The sequence below is a fragment of the Oryx dammah genome, unplaced genomic scaffold (assembly GCF_014754425.2).
Source record: "Oryx dammah isolate SB20612 unplaced genomic scaffold, SCBI_Odam_1.1 HiC_scaffold_9, whole genome shotgun sequence".
Lineage (NCBI taxonomy): Eukaryota > Metazoa > Chordata > Mammalia > Artiodactyla > Bovidae > Oryx > Oryx dammah.
The window spans coordinates 7,175,139-7,196,467 of NW_024070193.1; the positions used below are offsets into that span (position 1 = coordinate 7,175,139).

The window sequence follows — 21,329 nt, forward strand, 5'->3', positions numbered from 1 at the left end:
CTTCCCAACCTTCAGTGGCTATTCATGAGAACTGATATTAGCAAAAATGGCTACTTCTTTCCTTCTTCCTCTCCTTTCATGGTTTTAAGTGCTAACCATAAAACAGGAAGAATTTAAAGAATCTAACACAACACTGGAAAGCAACTATACTCCAAAAAAATTTAATTAAAAAACGAAAAAGAAAAAACAATCTGTAGTTATCCTGGAAAGTCTGCACCGACTTTAAGCCTCCTTGGGAGGGAGGGGCCCTCCTTCAAGCCCCTCTGCCCTCAGGAAGAGAAGAGTGGTCCCCCGCTATGCACAGTGGGGTCAGTCTTCCTACAATACAGATATTAGCTGCCGAAATGTGGGTCAGTCTAGACCTACACTGTGCACCATGGTGGCCACTGGCTGTATGTAATCTTGCTTTTCTTCCTGAATCTTCGATACATATTAGGAAAGACAATCCAAAAGCACAGTGGGGTCTTTGGAGGAGGACGATGATAGATTTCCACTCTTCCTTGATTTAGCCATTACCCTCCCCTGGGAAGTTCAGAGTGTCTTGAAGGGGTTATCTAAATTCAAACCAATTGCAATTAAATAAAATTTAGAGAAATCCATTTCTGAGTCACACTAAGCACAGCTCACGTGCTCACTGCTACCCGTGGTGGCAGCTGGGCCATGAACAGCGCCGACACAGGATGTTGTTCCCACCACCTTGTAGAAAGCGCTAACGCACGGCCCTGCTCTAGACCCCCAGCACTTGGATGAGGCTTCTTTTCTCATTAATGTAGCCAAGAGATGATTACTAAACTCTTAGAACGTGCTGCTGAACTGCAACTATGCCAAGACCTCGTGGTCCTGTGCTCACAGAGTTAGTGGGGAAAGAAAATCCTTATGAACTTTACTCCTTGGAAGTTTATCCCTGGAAACTCCTTGTACCCACACTAGTTAGACCCTCACCACCAAACGACTGCTAACCCCTTCAAGACACTTTGGACTTCCCAAGGGATGATAAGACCTTAATCAAGGAGGAGTGGAAATCTACCATTGCCTTCTTCCAAAGACCCCCTGTGCTTTTGGAACATGACTTTCCTCATACATAACAAAGATTCAGGAAGAAGAGCAGGGTTACAAACCTAGCCTTAGATCTGGAGACCTTGGAAAGCAGAGGACTGAAGCAAAACTCATTTATTCTCTGCCAGAGACTGTGCTAGACACTTGGAATGTGGGGACAAACAGGGGGAACCCCGATGTGGCTCTCCCACTGGCCCTTGCGACAAAGTCACCATGGGCCTTTCCTCTGAGGTAGACCTGAGACGCTGTGGGGCACAGATTTCATTTCACAATTAGTCCCTCACTGACCTTCAACTCCAGTGCAGCCCAGGCCCTGGGACCCAGAGGGTCTGCACCCACCCCCTGCCCTCTAGAACTCATCTAGGTGAGAAGGCAGAGAGAAAAATCCCCATTGCAAAAGGGAGCCAGCAATGGCCCATGATCACCCAGCTCCGAATTCTACCTGCAGAGAGAGAAACACAGCAAAGACAACAAAAGAATGGGGCGTCCCCTCTGAGGAATGAAACCAGACTGAGTGACAGCAAAAGGAACCCCACTTGTCCCAGGCTCACTGGAGATACCAGAAGTTCTCCCTACTGCCTCCCTGCATCTTCCTGCCTCCCCAGCCTTGCCATCCCAGCCTCCTCTGCAACCCAGGGAAAACCTGGGAGTCCCAAAGTGGCTCATCTAGAACTTCTGGACCGATTTCCAGAACACGTGGACCGCGGGGGCGGGGGCGGGGCCACACAGAAGAGAGAATTCTTCCCACAGCAGCACACTGACCCCTTCTCTTCCCCCCTGACCACCGCCCCCAATGCGCCTCTTCCCACCAGACTCACCAGCCACGTGGTGGGCAAGCAGCCCGAGTCAAGAGGAGGTAGAAAGCACAGCAATCTTTCTTGCCCAGGGCGTTGGCCCTTGTAGTGCACGCTCAGCCTCCTGGAGGCTTTCCCAGGTCCCAGGCAAACATAAGGGAGGAGCAACATCACCACTCCCTCCGCCAAGACCCCCAGAAATCAGTTCAGGGGGCATTTGTGTCCCCCTGTGGCCCCTTCCTTCTCTGTCATCATTTGCCAACTCCAAGGGAGAAGTGAAAGGCCACGGCATTCAGCCGATTCTCAGTCAGGCCCCGTTTTAGACATGATGCTCAATGAATGTGGACGACGTTAGGGAATTCACAGCTCCCTCAAGGCTGCTGAATCAGCCACTGCTTTCATTCTTACTGCTCACTGCGCTGCACGTTTTGTATGGGCTACTTGCTGGCCTTTCCATTTAGATAATAAACCCAGCTGCGTCTTCTGCATGGCTTTGTTCTGTAGGAACTGATGGTGGCTGTGATGGATGGGTCCTGTGCCTGGAAGAACACCGCCAAGGCCACAGGCCGATATATGATATACTGAAAAGGCGAACTCAGTCTCACTGCAGTGCTGCGGGGACTTCTCCCCCAGGACAAATCTAAAAAAAAAAAAGAGTCTTTGCCATAATGACAACAAAGAATCAGCTTGAGTCTCTTCTCTGTTCTGGGCATCAGAGGCTGTTGACTATAGCTTCTCTTTCACAATTATTCCCCAAATGCCCCTCAAATGCCAGGCATGGTGCCTGGCCCTGGGACCCAGAGAGGTGCAACTGTATCATGGTCGAAGGCTCCACCGAAGCTGCTGTGGCTGGTAAAAACTTGCACGTGTGACTTCATCAAAAATGTAACATCTGTTTAGGCGTTTTTCAAAATGTCACCTGAACATCCATGATCAGTGAGAGGAAATGCATCATTGATTTTGATATATTTCATGGATAGTGGTCACGTCAGAATAAAATCTTACTGTATTTGACCTCAGTTTTAAGGGGTTCCTGGCTCTCCAACACTCCCTGTGTTCCCAGATGTGTCTGTCCCATGCGTGACCTTCGAAGGTGGCACTGCCATCCGACGGAACTTTCGGAGATGACGGGCCTGCTCCTCACCTATGCCGTGTTCCACGGTAGCCACGGCCACACACGGCTGTCAAGCACCCGAACTGTGGCTACTGAGACTCAGGAACTAGTCACATTGTAATTGACTTGAATCTAAACAGGCAGATGTGACTAGTAGCTGTGGTACCACGGTAGCCATGGTATTAGCACAGCTGTACGGGTTTAGGTATATCCAAGGTGGGCACACCAGACCCCCTGACCTGCCTCTCGAGAAACCTACATGCAGGTCAGGAAGCAACAGTTAGAGCTGGACATGGACCAACAGGCTGGTTCCAAATAGGAAAAGGAGTACGCCAAGGCTGTATATTGTCACCCTGCTTATTTAACTTATATGCAGAGTACATCATGAGAAACGCTGGGCTGGAAGAAACACAAGCTGGAATCAAGATTGCCGGGAGAAATATCAATAACCTCAGATATGCAGATGACACCATCCTTATGGCAGAAAGTGAAGAGGAGCTAAAAAGCCTCTTGATGAAAGTGAAAGTGGAGAGTGAAAAAGTTGGCTTAAAGCTCAACATTCAGAAAACAAAGATCATGGCATCCGGTCCCATCACTTCATGGGAAACAGATGGGGAAACAGTGGAAACAGTGTCAAACTTTCTTTTTTTGGGCTCCAAAAACACTGCAGATGGTGATTGCAGCCATGAAATTAAAAGATGCTTACTCCTTGGAAGAAAAGTTATGACTAACCTAGATAGTATATTCAAAAGCCGAGACATTACTTTGCCAAGAAAGGTCCGTCTAGTCAAGGCTATGGTTTTTCCTGTGGTCATGTATGAATGTGAGAGTTGGACTGTGAAGAAGGCTGAGCACCGAAGAATTGATGCTTTTGAACTATGGTGTTGGAGAAGACTCTTGAGAGTCCCTTGGACTGCAAGGAGATCCAACCAGTTCATTCTGAAGGAGATCAGTCCTGGGTGTTCTTTGGAAGGAATGATGCTGAAGCTGAAACTCCAGTACTTTGGCCACCTCATGCAAAGAGTTGACTCATTGGAAAAGACTCTGATGCTGGGGAGGGATTGGGGGCAGGAGGAGAAGGGGACGACAGAGGATGAGATGGCTGGATGGCATCACTGACTCGATGGACGTGAGTCTGAGTGAACTCGGGGAGTTGGTGATGGACAGGGAGGCCTGGCGTGCTGTGATTCATGGGGTTGCAAAGATTTGGACATGACTGAGCAACTGATCTGAACTGAACTGAAGGTCTAACGGATCATACTGCGATGCCCAGAGCAGGGGGTAGGGGTGATAACCACCCCCTCACAGGCATGTCCAGACAATGAGACCTTATAAAGATACACTTGGGCCAGCTTGATCTCTCTCGATGGGACTCTCCACCTCCCCATTCCCTGAAAGGAGCCATGCTGTCTAGGAAAAGAAATGGCTGTCAGACGATCAGCTTGTCTGAGCAACTTCAGAGAAGACAGTTTTCCCTTAGCCAGCACTTCTAGGCTTCTCAGTTCTGGTTGCACATCACCGACTCTGCTGATTGCTGGAAGCTGCAGCTGGTGGCTCCCTCTCCCCACCCTCCTGGCCACCCCACCAGTGACAGCTCAGGCAGGGGTGGCCTGGCTTCCTTTCTGGTGTTTTCTATGGGTAGCAGCCTGCTCAGAGCTCACAGAAGGCTTGCCTGTCGTCCCAGGCAGAGAGCAAGCCAGGCCCTTCCCCAGAGCTGGTGGGGCCACCTCCTCCTGGAGCCTCACTCGCTGCCCTCCCCTGTGAGTACCACCTTCTTTCTCCTCTCCATCCCAGGGGCACTGGGTCCTCAGTTGTGTGCTGCCACAATGGCTTCTAAAACCCACTCGCTTGCTCAGTGGCCTTGAGCACTGGGTACTTGGCTAGAAGCTGCCAGGGAGGCAGAGGTGAGTCAGGGGGGTGCCTTGCCCAGGCTTCCAGGGTGAGTAATAAGACTGCCTCCCACCCACATGTGTGAGGCTCAGGTTCAAGACAGTCTGTTCGGTCATCTGTTCCTTGAAGGAGGGAGAAACAAGAGTGGGGGACGGGTGACAAGAAGGTGGGCTGGGGCTGGGAAAGTGAAGCCCCGATGAGGTCCCTGGGTCTGAGGGACTGTCCCAGGGAAAGTGTGTTTTTGGCAGCATTCTCTGTAGCAGCGAAAAACTGGAAACAAGTGAACTCTGCACCAAGAGGTGACTGGCTGAATGAATCATATAGAATCCAGAGAGTGGGACACTTGGCAGCCACTCAAGCTGGTGACATAACTTCACACTGAACTGGCATTAAAAGTGGTCCGTGAGAGACTGTTAACTAGACAGCAAGACAGAAAATGCTTTGGGTAGTCTGATTTCCTTTCCTTTATGGGCTATATGTGTATGTATGTACGTGGGATTGTGTTAGAATGTCTAAAAGACCACATCTCAGAAGATTAACACTGGCCATCCTAGGAAAGGGGTGTTTGGGGAGAGTTTATTTTCTTCATTATATATGCTTGCTTTGGGGGATTATTTTTTCTTCATTGTGAATACAGTCCTTTACAATCAGATTTAAAAAAGTAAAGCTGTTCTATGGTAAGTGGCTCCTCACTGACTACTGCTTTGTCCTGCCAACATACTTGTCCAGCTATTGGCTGGCTGTGGCCCCTGGGACCCTCTGTGGCAGAGCAGCTGCTGGGTGTGGGGCTGGGATGTGGCACAGGGCCTGTTCCTCCCTCCCCTCATCCCACAAACCTAAGTTCCCCTGCTATCTCAGCGTCCGGCGTCTGACAGCCTATTTCTCCGAATATCTGTCCATCTGCTCCGAAGCCCCCTCACGTGCCCCCTCACTCACAGCCCCCAGGCCCAGCACAGTGCCTGCCCCGTGAGGGGCGGGCACCTCACCCAGGCTTAGGGAGCAGGCAGCCCGAGGGACAGCTCAGAGTTCCTGCTGTCGTGCAACGTGAAAAAGGCAGAGCTTCCAAACAAAAACAAAATGCAAGAGGTGATTCAACTTCCGTGTGGCAAGTTGGACGAAGATCAAAGTCAGGACCTGCCTTCCTGACTCACTTTAGTATTGGTATCCAGTTTATTGGGGCTACTATGAGTAACGCCATGTGGATTTTCACGCTGGTTACCTTGAAGGACAGCAGAGAATAGAAAAACCATAGATATTAGTGGATCCCAGGCTAACTTTTCTAATAGGCACTTTCCACTCTTAGAGACGAGCAGCTCCCCACTTCTCAGGACCCGGCACATACTTGCTGCTTTCTGGCATTCACACCTTTGTGGATGTCTTTTACATTTCCCTGACCTGGAGGCATGGTTTCTCCCTTCACTGAATGCCCTCATGCTCTTCAGCCTACATGTGTGCGCGCTGAGTTGTTTCTGTCATGTCTGACTCTTTGCGACCCCATGGACTGTAGCCCACCAGGTTCCTCTGTCCACAGGATTCTCCAGGCAAGAATCCTGGAGACGGCTGCCATGCCCTCCTCCAGGGGTCTTCCCGAGCCAGGGATCGAACCTAGTTTTCCTGTGTCTTCTGCATTGACAGGCAGGTTCTCTACCACTAGCCCCACCTGGGAAGCCTTCTTCAGCCTACAAGAGCCAGCAAAATTGTTGCCTTCTCAATGAAGCCCTCCTGGATTTTCCCCAGAGCTGGGGACTCGGCTTCCTTCTCCCAATTCCAAAATCATCTCATAGCATTTCCCATTATTGGTGTTTGCAGCCGTGATGTATCCGCTGTACTTGAATGTGAGCTTCTTGAAGACATGGATCATGTCTTGCACAGTATTTAAGCCAAGAAAGTGTATCCGGTGTCCAGGTGCATTGTTTAAGTGAGCTGTGGGGTGAAGCCTGCTTCCTCATCATTGCAGAGTTCTCTGCATCCTGCTAAGAGCCTCAACGCACAGCACTGCACTTGACCCTGGAAACAAGCCTTTAGAGTAGGTCGGGTGATCAAGTCCATTTTACAGACTAGGACACCAAGGCTAGGGGAGGGCAGGTCGCTCCTTGCTAAGGTCCCACAGGCAGCGAAAGATGGGCCAAGGAGCAGATGGGGGCCGGCGTGCTCCCCCACCTCCCTCCCCCGGGAGACAACAAACAGGCTTTGCAGACGGGGTGGCTCGCGCACCCCAGCGAGGCCTCGCGGAGCAGCGGCGGGGAGACCTGGGAGGCACCGAGCTCAGCCCTCGTGTTCTCCCAACAGACGGCAGAGAGGTCTCTTGCTTTCAGTGTGTTTGTCACTTGTGGGTTTTCCCCTTCTGTTTTTCTCTCCTTCTCAGGGGTCAGAAGAAAATGAAAGCAAGCTCTGACACTTGTGTGGTTTGTGGAATAAGACAGAGGCAAACAATGTGATAAAGGGCAGGAGGAGCAGATGCAAAGGCTCGAGGAGGGTCTCTAGGTGGTGGGTCTAGGGAGGAATGTTTTTCATTTTCAGTTTCACCCCTGGGCTCTCTCCAAATCGTCTATGAGCCCAAAGCACCTTTATAACGGAAGGAAGATAAACCTTTACAGAGAGCCAGTGTAGCATTCCAAAGTCGCCAATAGTAGCCACAGTGAATTTACTTGCTAGATTTCTTCTTCCAGGGTTAGAAGGGGACGAATTCCTCCTATGGAGAACTTTTGCAAACAGGTGTACAGGACAGAAGAGCGCTGGGGCTTATTTTTTTCTTTTTTTAAGCTGACAAGTTATTTTTAAGATAGCCCTTAAAATAAAATGTTGTACACAAAGTAGGATATGTAAATAGGTTACAAAACCTAAAGGAAAAAAATGAAAGTCACACTTCCCACTGGTCATCCTTGTTTAACCTCCTTCCAGAAAACACTTCAGTACTGACAGCTATCAAGTGTATAACCTGTTATATATTTTTTAAAAGATCATGCATCATAATGTATATTTTGCATGTGGATACCTAAAAATCTTGGTGACCTCCTTGTATCAGTGTGAGGTCTGAGTTATTCTATTTATTGGCTACATGCGATTTACTGAATGAGTGTATCAGAATATCACCTACTGCTGGATACATAGGTTGCTTTTAGCTTTTCTGATTCTGGGGGCGGTGGGGGAACAAATACAGGATCTTGTGTGTTACTCGCTCAGTGGTGTCTGACTCTTTGCAATCCCATGAACTATAGCTGACCAGGCTCCTCTGTCCATGGGATTCTCCAGGCAAGAATACTGGAGTGGGTAGCCATGCCCTTCTCTGGGGAATCTTCCTAACCCAGAAATCAAACCTGGGTCTCCTGCATTGCAGGTGAACTCTTCACCATCAGAGCCACCAGGGAAGCCCATTCATGTACCTTTATGTTCTTTTGTGTGAGTACTAGGAGGGTGGGTGTGTTCCCAGCAGATGAGCAGCTGAGTCAGAGCTGCTGTGCTCTGTATGTTTTGACAGATACGGTTTAATCCTCCAAAAAGGTCACACAAATTTATACTCCCCACTGCTGTGTGGTGGCCCTTCCCTCAAACACTCACCAGCATCATTACCATCAGTCCTTATTTTCAACCTATAACTAGCTATAACCAAATCCATTCGTTATTCTTCGTGTGGCCTCCTCCTTTGGGAATTTGTTTTCTCAGATATTATCTGGTTAATATTTAGTCTTTTTATGCAAGTTAAAAGGAGGTGACATGGGATGGAAAAGAGTCTGGGGCTGCATAGATACTAGAAATATATGAAGTGTTTTCTAACAAATGTCTTAAAAACTATCTCCCTATTTCCCAAGATGTATTAAAATTAAATTAGATGAGTTGAGATTTTCCCATCTTAACTAGGCAACTTTCTACAAAGATTTGTTTCAGAGCATAAGAGAAAAAAAATCATAAAGTCCATGGGGCAATATGTAATTTGGGGGGAGATCCTTTGCGACTAAGTAAATTTCTTATCAAATGTTCACCTGCTAATTTCATCATCCATTGGTGATTTTCTAATTACAGTAATCCTCTGTACTTATTAGTTGGCACCATAAGGAGAGCTTAGTTTTCTCATTTATTTTTCTCAGTATGGATCCACGGATCCTTATTTAATTGAATGTGCTATAATAACGCCATCATTATTTAATTTGATGCTCAAACTGCCTCAGATTTGGCTAGTGGAACCCTATCAAGTTGGTGCCTCTGTCCTTTGACAAGTCCTCAATGCCTTTAAACACTTGCTTTCTGGGTTAAAAATCAGTCCCAAGTTTCATCTTACAGTCTCCCTGCCCTAACTCTGGAATCAGGCATTTCTCCATGGGGTCCTGGTTCCTTGTCAGGAAGAAAGGTATTTAGAAACTAAGATCTGGGCACCTGCTGGTCATTATACTGTGTGTCCTTGCTTTTACGTCGTCTCAGCAGAGAGAGTCAGGAAATAAGCTAAAATACATAACACCTGTGGCTCAGCAGGTAAAGAATCCACCTGCAAGGCAGGGGATGCAGGAGACGTGGGTTTGATTCCTGGGTCAGGGAGATCCCTGGAGGAGGAGGAAACGGCAACCCACTCTCGTATTCATCTTGCCTGCAGAATCCCATAGACAGAGGAGCTTGGCGGGCTACAGTCCACGGGGTCACAAAAGAGAGTCAGCCATGACTGAAGTGACTGAACAAAACACATCCACGCAAACTTATCTGTATCTATTTATCAATCGATCTATCAAACATCATCTGCTTAGTCTCTTCTAACCCTAAAAGCCATGGGTTCATACTGAGCCCTCAGTTCCCACCGAACAGCCCAAGGCACTTCAAGGCACTTTGGAGGAGCTACTGGCAGGAAGGCTACAAGGAGGAAGTCCTGGGTGTCTTTCCCCCGCCTGCTAAGGGCCCGATATGACTCTGAAGAGGGACAGAAAGAAGAAAGGTTTCATCAGATCTTGCTGTTTTTCCTTTCTTTACTTTGACCACTTTACTGAGATCCAGCTACCGGCACTGCAAGTGTCTGAAGTACAGAAGCCAAGTTCTGACATTCATGTACCCCCGTGAGATCACCGCACTACCGATTCGGTGAGCACACCGCTCTCCCCAGAGGCTTCTTGGCCTTCTTGCCCTGCCCTGCCCTGCCCTTCTCTGTCTCTCCAGGAAATCACTTATCTGCTTTCTGTCACTATTGATTAGCTCCCATTTCCTAGAATTTTATACAAGTGGAATCACACAGTATGTACTTTTTTTCGGGTTATTTTGAAATTTATCCACATTGCTGTGTGTAGCAGCAGCTGTTCCAAATTCACTGTATGGATACTCCACGGTGACTTATTCACTCTACTTGAGGGACAGTTGGGCTGGGCTGTTCCCAGTAGTTGGCTATTACAAACAAAGCTGCCAGGACATTCCTATGTCAGTCTCTGTATGGATATGAGCTTGCACTTTTCTTAGGCAGATACCACGTGACGTGTGTTTATCGGGTCTCTGTAGTGGCTATCCCATATCGTATGCTTCTTTTCCTTTCTTTTAATTGGAGCATAGTTCCTTCACGGTGCTGTGGTTGTTCCTGCTGTAGAGCAAAGCAAATCAGCTAATACATATGCGTCCACTCTGTTTTCAGTTGCCTTCCCATCTAGGTCACCAAAAGAGCACGGAGGAGAGGTCCCTGTGCCATACAGCAGGTCTCACCAGTTCCTGTCTATTTTATACACAGTCCTGTATATACATCAATCTCAATCTCCCAGTTCACATGCTATGTTTCTAAAACAACTACACTCTTAGAAAAGCACGGAGAGTCACGAGGCTGTGTTATGAAAACAAGAATAAAAAAAGCCCAACAGGTTACGGTTGGATGTATGAGGGAGAAATTTCCTTCCAGAAGCTTGGGGTGTGGGTTGAACATGCTTCTCAGAAACAGACTCACTGAAGGTGTCTAAAAAAAGAAATGCCCCACTCGGGCACAGACCCCTTCCTTGAAAGGAACCAAGCTGTTGTTTGCTTGGCCACAGAGGGGTGGGTTTTGCAGAGATTCAAAACACAAGAAAACAACAGCAGAGATTTACCTCAGTTAGTTTGGAGGCCCTCTGCATGAGACAACTGTGTTTTCTTTGGTAAAGAAATGCAGGACTTCCTTTTCCTGCTGAAGTCAAGGTACAGAGCAAACAGGCCCCGAATTTGTAAACTGAACGTGCAGGGAGGTGTCGGGGTGCTGGGCCCCTCCTGCCGAGGGACTCTGATGCTGGCAGAGGCCACCTCACTCTGGGGTTCTTGCCACCTGGTTGCCGAGAGGCCCCTCCAGCAGTCAGCTGGAGCATTCTTTTAAGTCTGCTGTCCTGCCGTCTTCAGGGGACACTTGGTGGATAAAACTGGAGTAGCGGCGCCTGGTAGAAAAGCTGAGTTATGAGAAGAAGGGTTAAGGTAAAAAGGATGCGCTGGGAAGACGTCAAAGCCCCCAAGTGCTCTCAAAGGAGACGTTTCTTTTAACTCTAGGTTAACAGCCTAGATAACTGTGAAATCTAGACTTGACTTGAAATCTATTTAACTCAGCATCAGTATAACATGGATTCTAACTCTGGCTTGGCGGATTTTTTTTTGTTCATGAGAACAAAGAGATTTAATGCTTCATCTCCATCTCTCGGTACTTGCTACTGTTCAGCTAAAAGCCGGTCCTCGTTCTGATTTTTGCCCTCTCTTTCTAGAAGCAAGTCTGAGTCTGACCCACCATGGTCCCCACGGAAGCCACAGTGAGTATGGCCACACCCTTGGGCTCCTTGAAATACACTGCATTTGGGGCCTCTTTTTGGGGAGTGGGAAGGGCTCCATGGTGGGGGAAGGAGTGCTCTATGGTTTCCCAGGGCAAGAGTTCTGCTGAGCGGTGCTCCAGACAGCTGGTCAGTGCCCAGCACAGAGGGCTCTGTGGACACGAAGCTCTGGAAGAGCTCTGTGGTAGGGGGGGGGGCGGGGGCAGAGGAGAAGGCTGGTTCAGGTTTTACTCATAGGTGAGGGTTTTATGATCTTTACAATGTGCTTAGTCCCATGTGTCTGTTCTGAAACTCAGACAAAAGAAGGCAAAGGAGAATTCATTTGCTTTTAAAAGACCCATGGTGGGCATGTTAGTCGTGATTCTTATCAAACTTTATATAGTCTTTACAAAAAAGCAAAGTAATGATATATATTTCTCTGAAAGAGGCTCATAGAAATGAGTGAGTATAGCTATGATCCAGAGAATCATTCATGATTTTACAGCCAAATATAATTAATTATAGAATCAAATAAAATTCCTATGCTTTACTTATATTAAATGCTCACAAAAATATCTAAGGATTTTAATTTTGCTTTCTCAAAGGGAGAATCTGGGTTTTACATGTAGGTATTGAAGTCAAACACTCTTAGTGGAGTTGAGAAATGTCCTTCATGCTGTATGGAGAGTAGTGGTTGCCACCACTAACATCAAGTAAGTCATTTATCACATGCTGATGACATTCAGCATAGCGTACATCATCACGTTTCCCGTAACAACGACAGCAATGACAGACGATTATTGTGGGCCTGCTGAAGTAACAAGGTGCATGTTAAGTCACTTCAGTTGTGTTCGACTCTTTGCAACCCTACAGCCTGCCAGGCTCCTCTATCTGTGGGATTCTCCAGGCTAGGGCCTGGGGCTGCCACCCCCTCCTTGAGGTGATCTTCCTGACCCAGGGATCGAACCGAGTCTCTGACGTCTCCTGCACTGGCAGGCAGGTTCTTTACTAGTGCTGCCTGGAAAGCTGAACTAACAAAATAAGTCTCTATTTTTCTGACCAAAATTAGAACCGTAGTTTCTCCTGAGACAGAATCTGCTCTTTATCCCTGATGCTGGAAACAGGGCTGATAATGTCATTCAGTTTTATCATTTGGGATCTTGGAAAAATATCCGAACTTTGCAAGGCAGCCCCAGAAAGGAAGGAAATGCACTCAGATAATGACCTTTTGTGGTCAAGAGGTGTCCAGCACCACCTACACGGGGACAAGCTGTGACCTCTGTGGCTATGACCTTGGTCAACAGCCATGACTCTCCTGGGGCCGCTCTTCTGAGACCGGCCGTGTGCCAGTCACCACCCAGGGCGTCGTGGTCTCACAGCAAAGGCGGAGCCACGCTAACAGATGAGGAAAGCCACGCTGGGGGAGGGGTGCAGGGTTCAAGGTCAAATGGCGCAAAGGACGAGGAGCGCTGGGGGCGTGGCCCCGGCTTCCCGGGCTCCTCCCTGAAGGCGAGTGTCCACACGGCTCACTGGCTGAAAGCCTCCCTTCCTCAAAGCGGGGGGCTTGCCCACTCCCACCAGTCTGAGTCCCTCCCTGCCTGTCTCCCTCCTCTTCCCTCCAGGCCCCCCGTCTCCTCTCTCCAGGTGCCCATCCTGGTATAAGGAGCAGGGAAGGATATGGCCTTGGCCCTCCACAGTGGCCTTTCCCCAGAGGTGCCTGGAGCTGGGGGAGGGTATCCCGAGACAAGAGTTGGGAGGGAGGCCTCGGAAAGTCGGGGGAAGATGGAGTCCAGGAGCTGTAGCTTCTTCAATGCCTGGGCCGAGGGCTCCCAAAGGGAGGAAGACACACCTGCACAGGCTTGGGAGCCGGGGCCTGTCGGGTAGAGCGCCTGGCGGCGGGCACTGGCAGGCAGGGCAGGCCCCTTATCTGCTGTGCACTGAGGTTTGCCCCCAGCAAAAGGCAGTTCCCAGCTGCCCTGGGCAGAGGAAGCCACAGGGCATCCTCCGGTGCCCACAGTCTTTCCGGGATGGGTGGGGGGAGGATGCAGATGGGGGATCCAACAGCCACTCAGCTCAGGTGCTGGGACCCGGACACTGAGGCTCAGACTTGGTGTGGCCACTGTGAGGCATGGTTTTTCCGGCAGTCATGTACAGATATGAGCGTTGGACCGTAAAGAAGGCTGAGGGACAAAGAAATGATGCTTTTGAATTGTGGTGCTGGAGAAGACTCTTGAGAGAGTCCCTTGGACAGCAAGGCGATCAGAGCAATCCATCCTAAAGGAAATCAACCGTGAATATTCACTGTAAGGACTGAAGCTGAAGCTCTAATACTTTGGCCACCTGATGCAAAGAGTCAACTCATTAGAAAAGACGCTGGGAAAGATTGAGGGCTGGAGGAGAAGGGGGCCGCAGAGGATGAGACGGCTGGATGGCATCACCGACTCAGTGGACATGAGTTTGAGAAAGCTCCAGGGGACAGCGAAGGACAGAGGAGCCTGACGAAAGTCAGCCACGAATTAGTGCCTGAACAACAGCAACAAATGACGGTGACAGCACCGGAAGGTGGAGAGCAAGGTGCCGGGTCTGGAGGGGCTGCAAGTGGCCCAGCCTGGGGCTCAGGGCCCGGGCGCTGGCTCTGGCCTTGACCGTCCCCCAGGGGCTGAGGGTTTGGGCCAGAACCTTCTGTTCCTTGGGTCTGTCTCCTCCTCTATAGTGAAAGTCACTCAGTCGTGTCCGACTCTGCAACCCCATGGACTATCCAGTCTATGGAATTCTCCAGGCCAGAATACTGGTGTGGGTAGCCTTTCCCTTCTCCAGGGGATCGTCCCAACCCAGGTATCAAACCCAGGTCTCCTGCATGGCAGGCAGATTCTTTACCAGTTGAACCACAAGGGAAGCCCAAGAACACTGGTGTGGGTAGCCTATCCTTCTCCAGCGGATCTTCCCGACCCAGGAATCAAACTCGAGTCTCCTGCATAGCAGGCAGATTCTTTACCAACTAGCTATCAGGGAAGCCCCCCTCTATAAGGTGGTCTCTAACATCTGAAAATCATTCTAAAACCTGTTGAGCCTCTAAAAGCTGTCTGGGGCAGAAACCAAAGCCTATGTGAGCAGAAGGTGGCCCCCGCTGCTGAGTTCCAGGCCAGTCCCTGGGCATGCTGTGAGATAGTCTCTCACTTACTTACATGTGTGACTGTAAGGCACTTCTCTTCTTGATCAAAATTCTAAAAATCATCCAAAGATATCAATACTCCAATTAAGTAGCCCCCTGGGAATCAGAGCCATCCCATGATACTGCCCTGTCTAGGGCCCCTCTGTGCTGTGGAGCTCAGGACCCCACATGCAGGCAGACCACCCTCCCCTCATCCCATGACACGTGAGTCAGGGACCTTTCTCGTGGCTTGCTCCACTGCTATTACCATCACTGGCAAGAACACTGTCCTTTGCAAGTGGTTTCCTTGCCTGGCATGTAGTTTTACTATGCTTAGTAAATTCTTGCTGAATGAGTGAACAAATCACATTATTTATCGCCAATGAACAAGAAATAAAGAGCTGTTTCTCAAGCTTAAGGTGATCATGCTGACCTCTTAGTCAAGGAATAAGATGGTGGGATCTTCACACAAACACCATCCATCCTGGTCAGGTCTGGGCCCACCCCCGCACCCTCCCTGCCATGGATTGCTGCTCCTCACAGTGAGAGAAGATTCTAGATCTGGCTCAGACCACTGCTCATGGGGGACCACAGGCTGTGAGCAGTGGTCTAGTTGGTGAAGATGTCATGTTTTTAAAAGAGTCTAAGAACAACACAATTTGCTAAGAAATGTTTCAAGGGAAACCTTGGGAAAGAGAACCTCTAGACATTCCAATAAGATTTGGAAGAGAATGGTCAGGCCCATCAAAGAGAGACTGGGCACTCCCCAGCAGTAATGACACCCTGTTTTACTCTGTTCCCGCGGCCTCTGTCATGTTCCATAAGAGGCAAGAGGCAGTTACTGAGTGCATACAACAGAAGAGAAAGGACATATGTTCAAACAGGGTCAGAGCAAATGGACAGAACAGCAAGAAAACAGGAAGAGTTAGAACTTGTGTTTTCAGCCTAAAACTGAGCTGTCTGATGCGGTAGCCACAAGTCACGTAGGGCCTATAAGCACTTGAAATGTGGTCACTCCGTCTAAGATGTCCCTTGATTGCGAAATGCACTTAGTCCAAAAATAGTCTATGCAACAAAAGGATGTGAAATATCTTGATAGCTTTTACACCACTTGAAAGTGAAAGTGAAGTTGCTCAGTCGTGTCCGACTCTCTGCAATCCCGTGGACTGTAGCCCACCAGGCTCCTCCGTCCATGGGATTTTCCAGGCAAGAATACTGGAGTGGGTTGCCATTTCCTTCTCCAGGAGATCTTCCCGACCCAGGGATTGAACCCGGGTCTCCTGCACTTTACCGTCTGAGCCACCACGGTCATTGCTTACATAACGAAATCATTTTAGACATGCTAGGCTTCATAAAACACATTATTAAGGTGAGACCTACCTATTTCTTTTGACTTCACTTGGCTACTAGAAAATGCAAAATTAAGGAGTTGCCTTATATTCCTATTAGGCAGCACTGATCAAAGGGTTTTACTTGGTTACTATACTTGGGCTACCAGTTTGACTGAGCTTCCCAATTACAAAGGGAATCCTCATCAGTCACAAAATTCATATGGTTCATGAGTTAAAAAAAACTCTCACTTGTTCTTCAGGAAATATGAAAGCGTTGCTTTACATCTCTTTTATATGTAAATGCCAAATGCACGTCTGAGCTAGGTCTTGATGAGTGGACACAGAGCTAGACGGAAACACCCTTGGAGGTAGGGTGCACGGCGAGCTCCTTAGAAGCCACCTCAACACAGTCCCTGGGATAAACTCAGGGCAGCCTGTGGGAAATCACTCAACCCAGTCCTCAGCCAGGAGGCTCCAGTGCGTGCTCTTGGATGGAAAGTGAGTGGGAAATGAGTGGATTTCAGATCCTTACAGTGATCTCTCTAGGTCTTACTCTGACCCAGACCTTGAGAACAGCCTTTGTGGGTGGCTTCTCCAGCAAGAGCAGTGTATCCAGGGCTCAGAGAACAGAGAGGACAGAAGAAATGGCCTGGCCACCTCAGAATTCCTCCTGGAAGCCAGCTGCCCCTCATCTGGACGAGGGGCCCACACCTACCCGGAAGGTCCAGGATTAAATGCACGCATATCCTGTACTCCACACAAGGTCTGGCATGCACTTGGGGCTCTGACAGTAGGGAAGCAAATAAGCTGGTAAATAACTGACATTTATATCTGCAGGGAGATTTTCAGAGGATCCTGTGCTTGAGATCCAAAGGGTGTTTACCCACCAGCGACAGACAAAGCTATGAGTGCAAGTCTTGACACAGGCATGTCCAGGCTTCCCCTAGCCTAGGACATGAACTCTTCCTCTGTCATCACCGTAAAGATGCCCAGCACTCTGATCCTGTAAGGATGATACAGGCTGGCCTTGTGGTCTTGACGAAATTCATTCAATTCCAGGTTTTTTATGTGTGAATTCAATCACTCTGAAAATATGCCTGGAGAGTCCTTAGCTGTATCAAAGGGTGTGTGTGTGTGCAAGCGTGCTTGTGTGCACATTGTGAGGGTGTGAGTACAGGTGTCTGAATGTGTGCATGTATGTGCAGGGGTGTGTACATGTGAATATGTATGTGTATTCGTGTAGGCACGCTTGTGTGCATGCGTCTGTAAATGTGAGGACTTGTGAGGGCTGGCTTCATGGGTGGGTGGCAAGGGCCTCATGCTTAGAAGGGTTACTTGCTTGATTTAATGCTCTGCTGTCTTGAAATTCGTAACAAATTCTCAACAAGGGGCCCTGAAATCACACAGCCTGTCCTGTGTATGTGCATGTACGTGAGGGTGTATACATAAGCGTGTGTGCTCATGTGTGTGCACACGTGTAAGTGGGTGCGTGTGTGACTGTTGCTGCTCAACAGAGGATCCACAGCTTTCAGAGGATTCGGGGGAATTTGGACCCAGAGAAGTGTGAAGGCCTCTGGGGACCTTTCAGGGAGCGCAGAGTAGACAGGAGAAGGAGCAATCAGGCTCGTCGAGTGCGCTGGATGAGTCCGCCGGCCAGTGGCCCCGAGACCCTCCTCCATCCCGATGGAGCACCTGTCACGTGGCCTGTGACTGTTCCTCTGCTTTCATGTCTCTTCCCAGAGGAGGAAAGTTCTTTGAGAGTGGGAACCACACCTGACTCTTCAGCACCTGCTTAATAAACATTCGTTGAATAAGTAAATCATTTACACTCTAAGCAGATGCTCTCGGAATTCCTACTTCCTACACACACATTTCTTCTGCCTTCTCACAGCCTTTTGGGGTTGGAAGGTTCAAGGGCTCCATGCCTTTGCCATCAGACTGAACCTCCAAAAGCCAGCCCCTGACCCAGTGTTGCCTGTGTCTCCTTGCAGAGCCTACCTAACCTGTCAGATGACTACGGCTACGATGGCACGCTGCCCATGGAGTATGATGCCAACTTCACGGACTTCTTCTGTGAGAAAAGCCACGTCAGGCAGTTTGCGGGCCACTTCCTCCCGCCCCTGTACTGGCTTGTGTTCATCGTGGGCGCTGTGGGCAACAGCCTCGTCATCCTGGTCTACTGGTACTGCACGAGAGTGAAGACCATGACCGACACATTCCTTCTCAACTTGGCCATCGCTGACCTTCTCTTTCTCGCCACCCTGCCCTTCTGGGCCATTGCCGCCGCTGACCAGTGGAAATTCCAGACCTTCATGTGCAAAGTGGTCAACAGCATGTACAAGATGAACTTCTACAGCTGCGTGCTGCTCATCATGTGCATCAGCGTGGACAGGTACATCGCCATCGCGCAGGCCATGAGGGCGCAGATGTGGAGGCAGAAAAGACTCCTGTACAGCAAGATGGTCTGCTTTACCGTCTGGGTGATGGCGGCCGCACTCTGCCTCCCGGAACTCCTGTACAGCCAAGTCAAGGAGGAACACGGAATTGCTATCTGCACCGTGGTCTACTCCAGCGACGAGGGTACCAAACTCAAGCCGGCTGTCTTGACCCTGAAGGTCATCCTGGGCTTCTTCCTCCCCTTTGTGGTCATGGCTTGCTGCTACACCATCATCATCCACACCCTGACCCAGGCCAAGAAGTCCTCCAAGCACAAGGCCCTCAAGGTGACCATCACTGTGCTCACCGTCTTCGTCCTGTCTCAGTTCCCCCACAACTGCGTTCTGCTGGTGCAGACCATCGATGCCTACGCCATGTTCATCTCCAGCTGCGCCCTCTCCATCAAAATTGACATCTGCTTCCAGGTCACTCAGACCGTGGCCTTTTTCCACAGTTGCCTGAACCCCGTTCTCTATGTTTTTGTGGGTGAGAGGTTCCGCCGGGATCTTGTGAAGACCCTGAAGAACCTGGGCTGCATCAGCCAGGCTCAATGGGTTTCATTCACGAGGAGAGAGGGAAGCCTGAAGCTGTCATCTATGCTGCTGGAGACAACCTCAGGGGCTCTCTCCTTCTGAGGTGGCTTCTCTGAGGTGGGCGGTCCTTTTGGAAGTGTCCAGAAATTCAGAGACAGCTTCCCTTACTGATAGGCCAAGAGGGAAAGTGGAGAAGGAGAAGCAGTGAGAAAAGGGAAACAGAAAACTCAGAAAGGGATGAATTTGAATAGCATTATTACTTTTGGTCAGGATTTGCCAAGTTGGACTCTTTAAAACTGACTGGCCATCCCAGGAGACCGCTGCCTGGCTCCTGGCTGCAAAGCCTGTGGTTTTTGGAGGAGGATTAATGAATGACAGACACCGCAGGCCTCCGTGGCTTTGCCATTTGCCTGAGCATTAATGCAGCTGAGCCCTGGAGGAGGCGTTTGATTTCTCGGAGCCCTGGGAATCGCTATGGCTTCAGTTCTGATGCCATCTCTTCCAAAAGAAGACACAGAAGCGTCGGCCAATTGCCACAGTTCATGAATGCACAAGGCTTCATGAAAGCTTCTGTCTTTGGAGAACTTCTGCTCTGGTTTTGGGGGCTGACACCCATGGCAGGTGTTGATCTAGATCCTTCCAAACAACCTCGGATCTAATTCCCTTCTGCTCTCCTTGATCTCTTTGGGGCCAGTGAGGGTCCTTGTTCCTGTTCTGAAACTATCTGCAGCACTGGTCAGTGAGCCTTTGGGCAACTGACCGTACGAGCATGTCACCTGAATTCTGCTGGCTTCCAACCCACGTCTTCTGGAGGCTCTGTGATTCCTCACCTGGCTGCCATGCTGATCTGGGCAGGATTCAGCTTGTCCCCTGGTGCCATGGAAGTGGTCTTCACAACCCGTGCAGGGAGATTAAGAACCTGGGTTGGTGGGGACCTGGCTCCACTATGGGCTCACTCTATTGAGTGGCTGGTATGATGGTCCACTCTGTTCCCTATACGATGGACTGACCCTATTTGCCCTCTTGTTTCTGAGGCCACTGGAAGGATATTTGCCTCCATGCTTCTCTTTTTCATATTGTATAATGCTAACTTCTTTTTTTTTTTAAAAAAGCTTTCAACTTAGAGATTAGGCTGAAAAAAAAATGTAACTTACCTTTGTGTCTCTTTTTACTATTTGGCAAATTTATCACATTAAATATTTTCATTTATTAGAAAAGTGCTTTTTAAATGACTGTTTACAAATATCCATTACTTTTCACCTTTTTTTTTTACCCTGTCTCTGTATTTACCCTGTCAAACAGCCATATTAGAGTATGAAGAATAAGAGACTGGCATAAGGAAATAACACTTCCAAAATATCATAAAACCATTTTGGCTGAACAATTCCTAGTTTCTTCTCTGGGCAAACTTATCTTCCAAGTTTCTCCAGGTGAGTCCATTGGTATTTCCAAAGAGGATGATCACAACAGGATCATGAACCATTCCGGCTTTGCCACTTGCTTCAGAGAAGGCATCTCATTTTCCCAGTGGGTTGTGAATTGCCGTGGTTTCAGTCCCAAGGCCATCCCTTCCAAAGGGGACACCAAAGCGCTGGACTCTGCAACAGTGTCCTTTTCCCCACCCACTTCTAAACTACACATCAGTGAGGAATAAAGTGAGCAGAAAGTGGACAGCAGCAAGAAGAGCAAGAGTCAATGCACAGGTCTTGCCAACCCACCCCAAGCGTGGGCACGTGGTGGCAAACAAGCATTGGCCTGGGACCAGCAGGTCAATGTGGGTCCCAGCACAATAAGAACCACCTACAGTCAAGGGGAGGATGAACTTCCCAAGGCAGTCTATGGACAGAGCTGTCCATGTGGCCACCTTTTCCAGAAGACGACTCAGATATCCTTTAAGAAACCTAGAATAAGCAACAGGAATGGGCCAAACCTAAATAACCCTGTGCAGTTCAGTGGAAGAACTTGACTGGGTTTGGCTTATTCATCCCATGCCCTTTTGATACTGCGGTTCTGGTACTACATGTCCTGGGGGCTCCACTGGAGCTGAGGATGGGGAGAGGGATGGAAGCAGGGAGGAATGAGCCACGACTGTGCTTGTTCAATCTTCTCCAGCCTAGAGTCACTTATGGGACACCATGATGGAGATTAAGTGGTAGTTCAGAGGTAGTTTGAACTGAACTATATTAGTTTTGCCAACAAAGGTCCAATCAGTCAAAGTTATAGTTTTTCCAATAGTCACATATGGATGTGAGAGCTGGACCATAAAGAAGGCCGAGGACCGAAGAACTGATGCTTTCAAATTGTG

The 21,329-nt window shown here is 49.1% G+C and overlaps 1 protein-coding gene across 1 annotated transcript; it reads left to right on the forward strand.

Annotated features, from left to right (window-relative positions):
- Window positions 1-2,974: 2,974 nt before the first annotated feature.
- Window positions 2,975-20,278, forward strand: CCR9 (C-C motif chemokine receptor 9). The gene is made up of 2 exons (XM_040247270.1): window positions 2,975-3,049; window positions 18,047-20,278. The coding sequence occupies exons 1-2, from the start codon at window positions 2,975-2,977 to the stop codon at window positions 19,124-19,126; spliced, it is 1,155 nt and encodes a 384-aa protein (XP_040103204.1). The 3' UTR covers window positions 19,127-20,278.
- The last annotated feature ends 1,051 nt before the right edge of the window (window positions 20,279-21,329 follow it).

What these genes read in the sequence shown, in the direction of transcription:
- CCR9 (XM_040247270.1), top strand. Translation starts at nt 2,975, where the DNA reads ATGACGGGCCTGCTCCTCACCTATGCCGTGTTCCACGGTAGCCACGGC. An exon ending in GGCTGTCAAGCACCCGAACT is followed by an intron (nt 3,050 to 18,046) that starts GTGGCTACTGAG and finishes GTCTCCTTGCAG; the next exon opens with AGCCTACCTAACCTGTCAGA.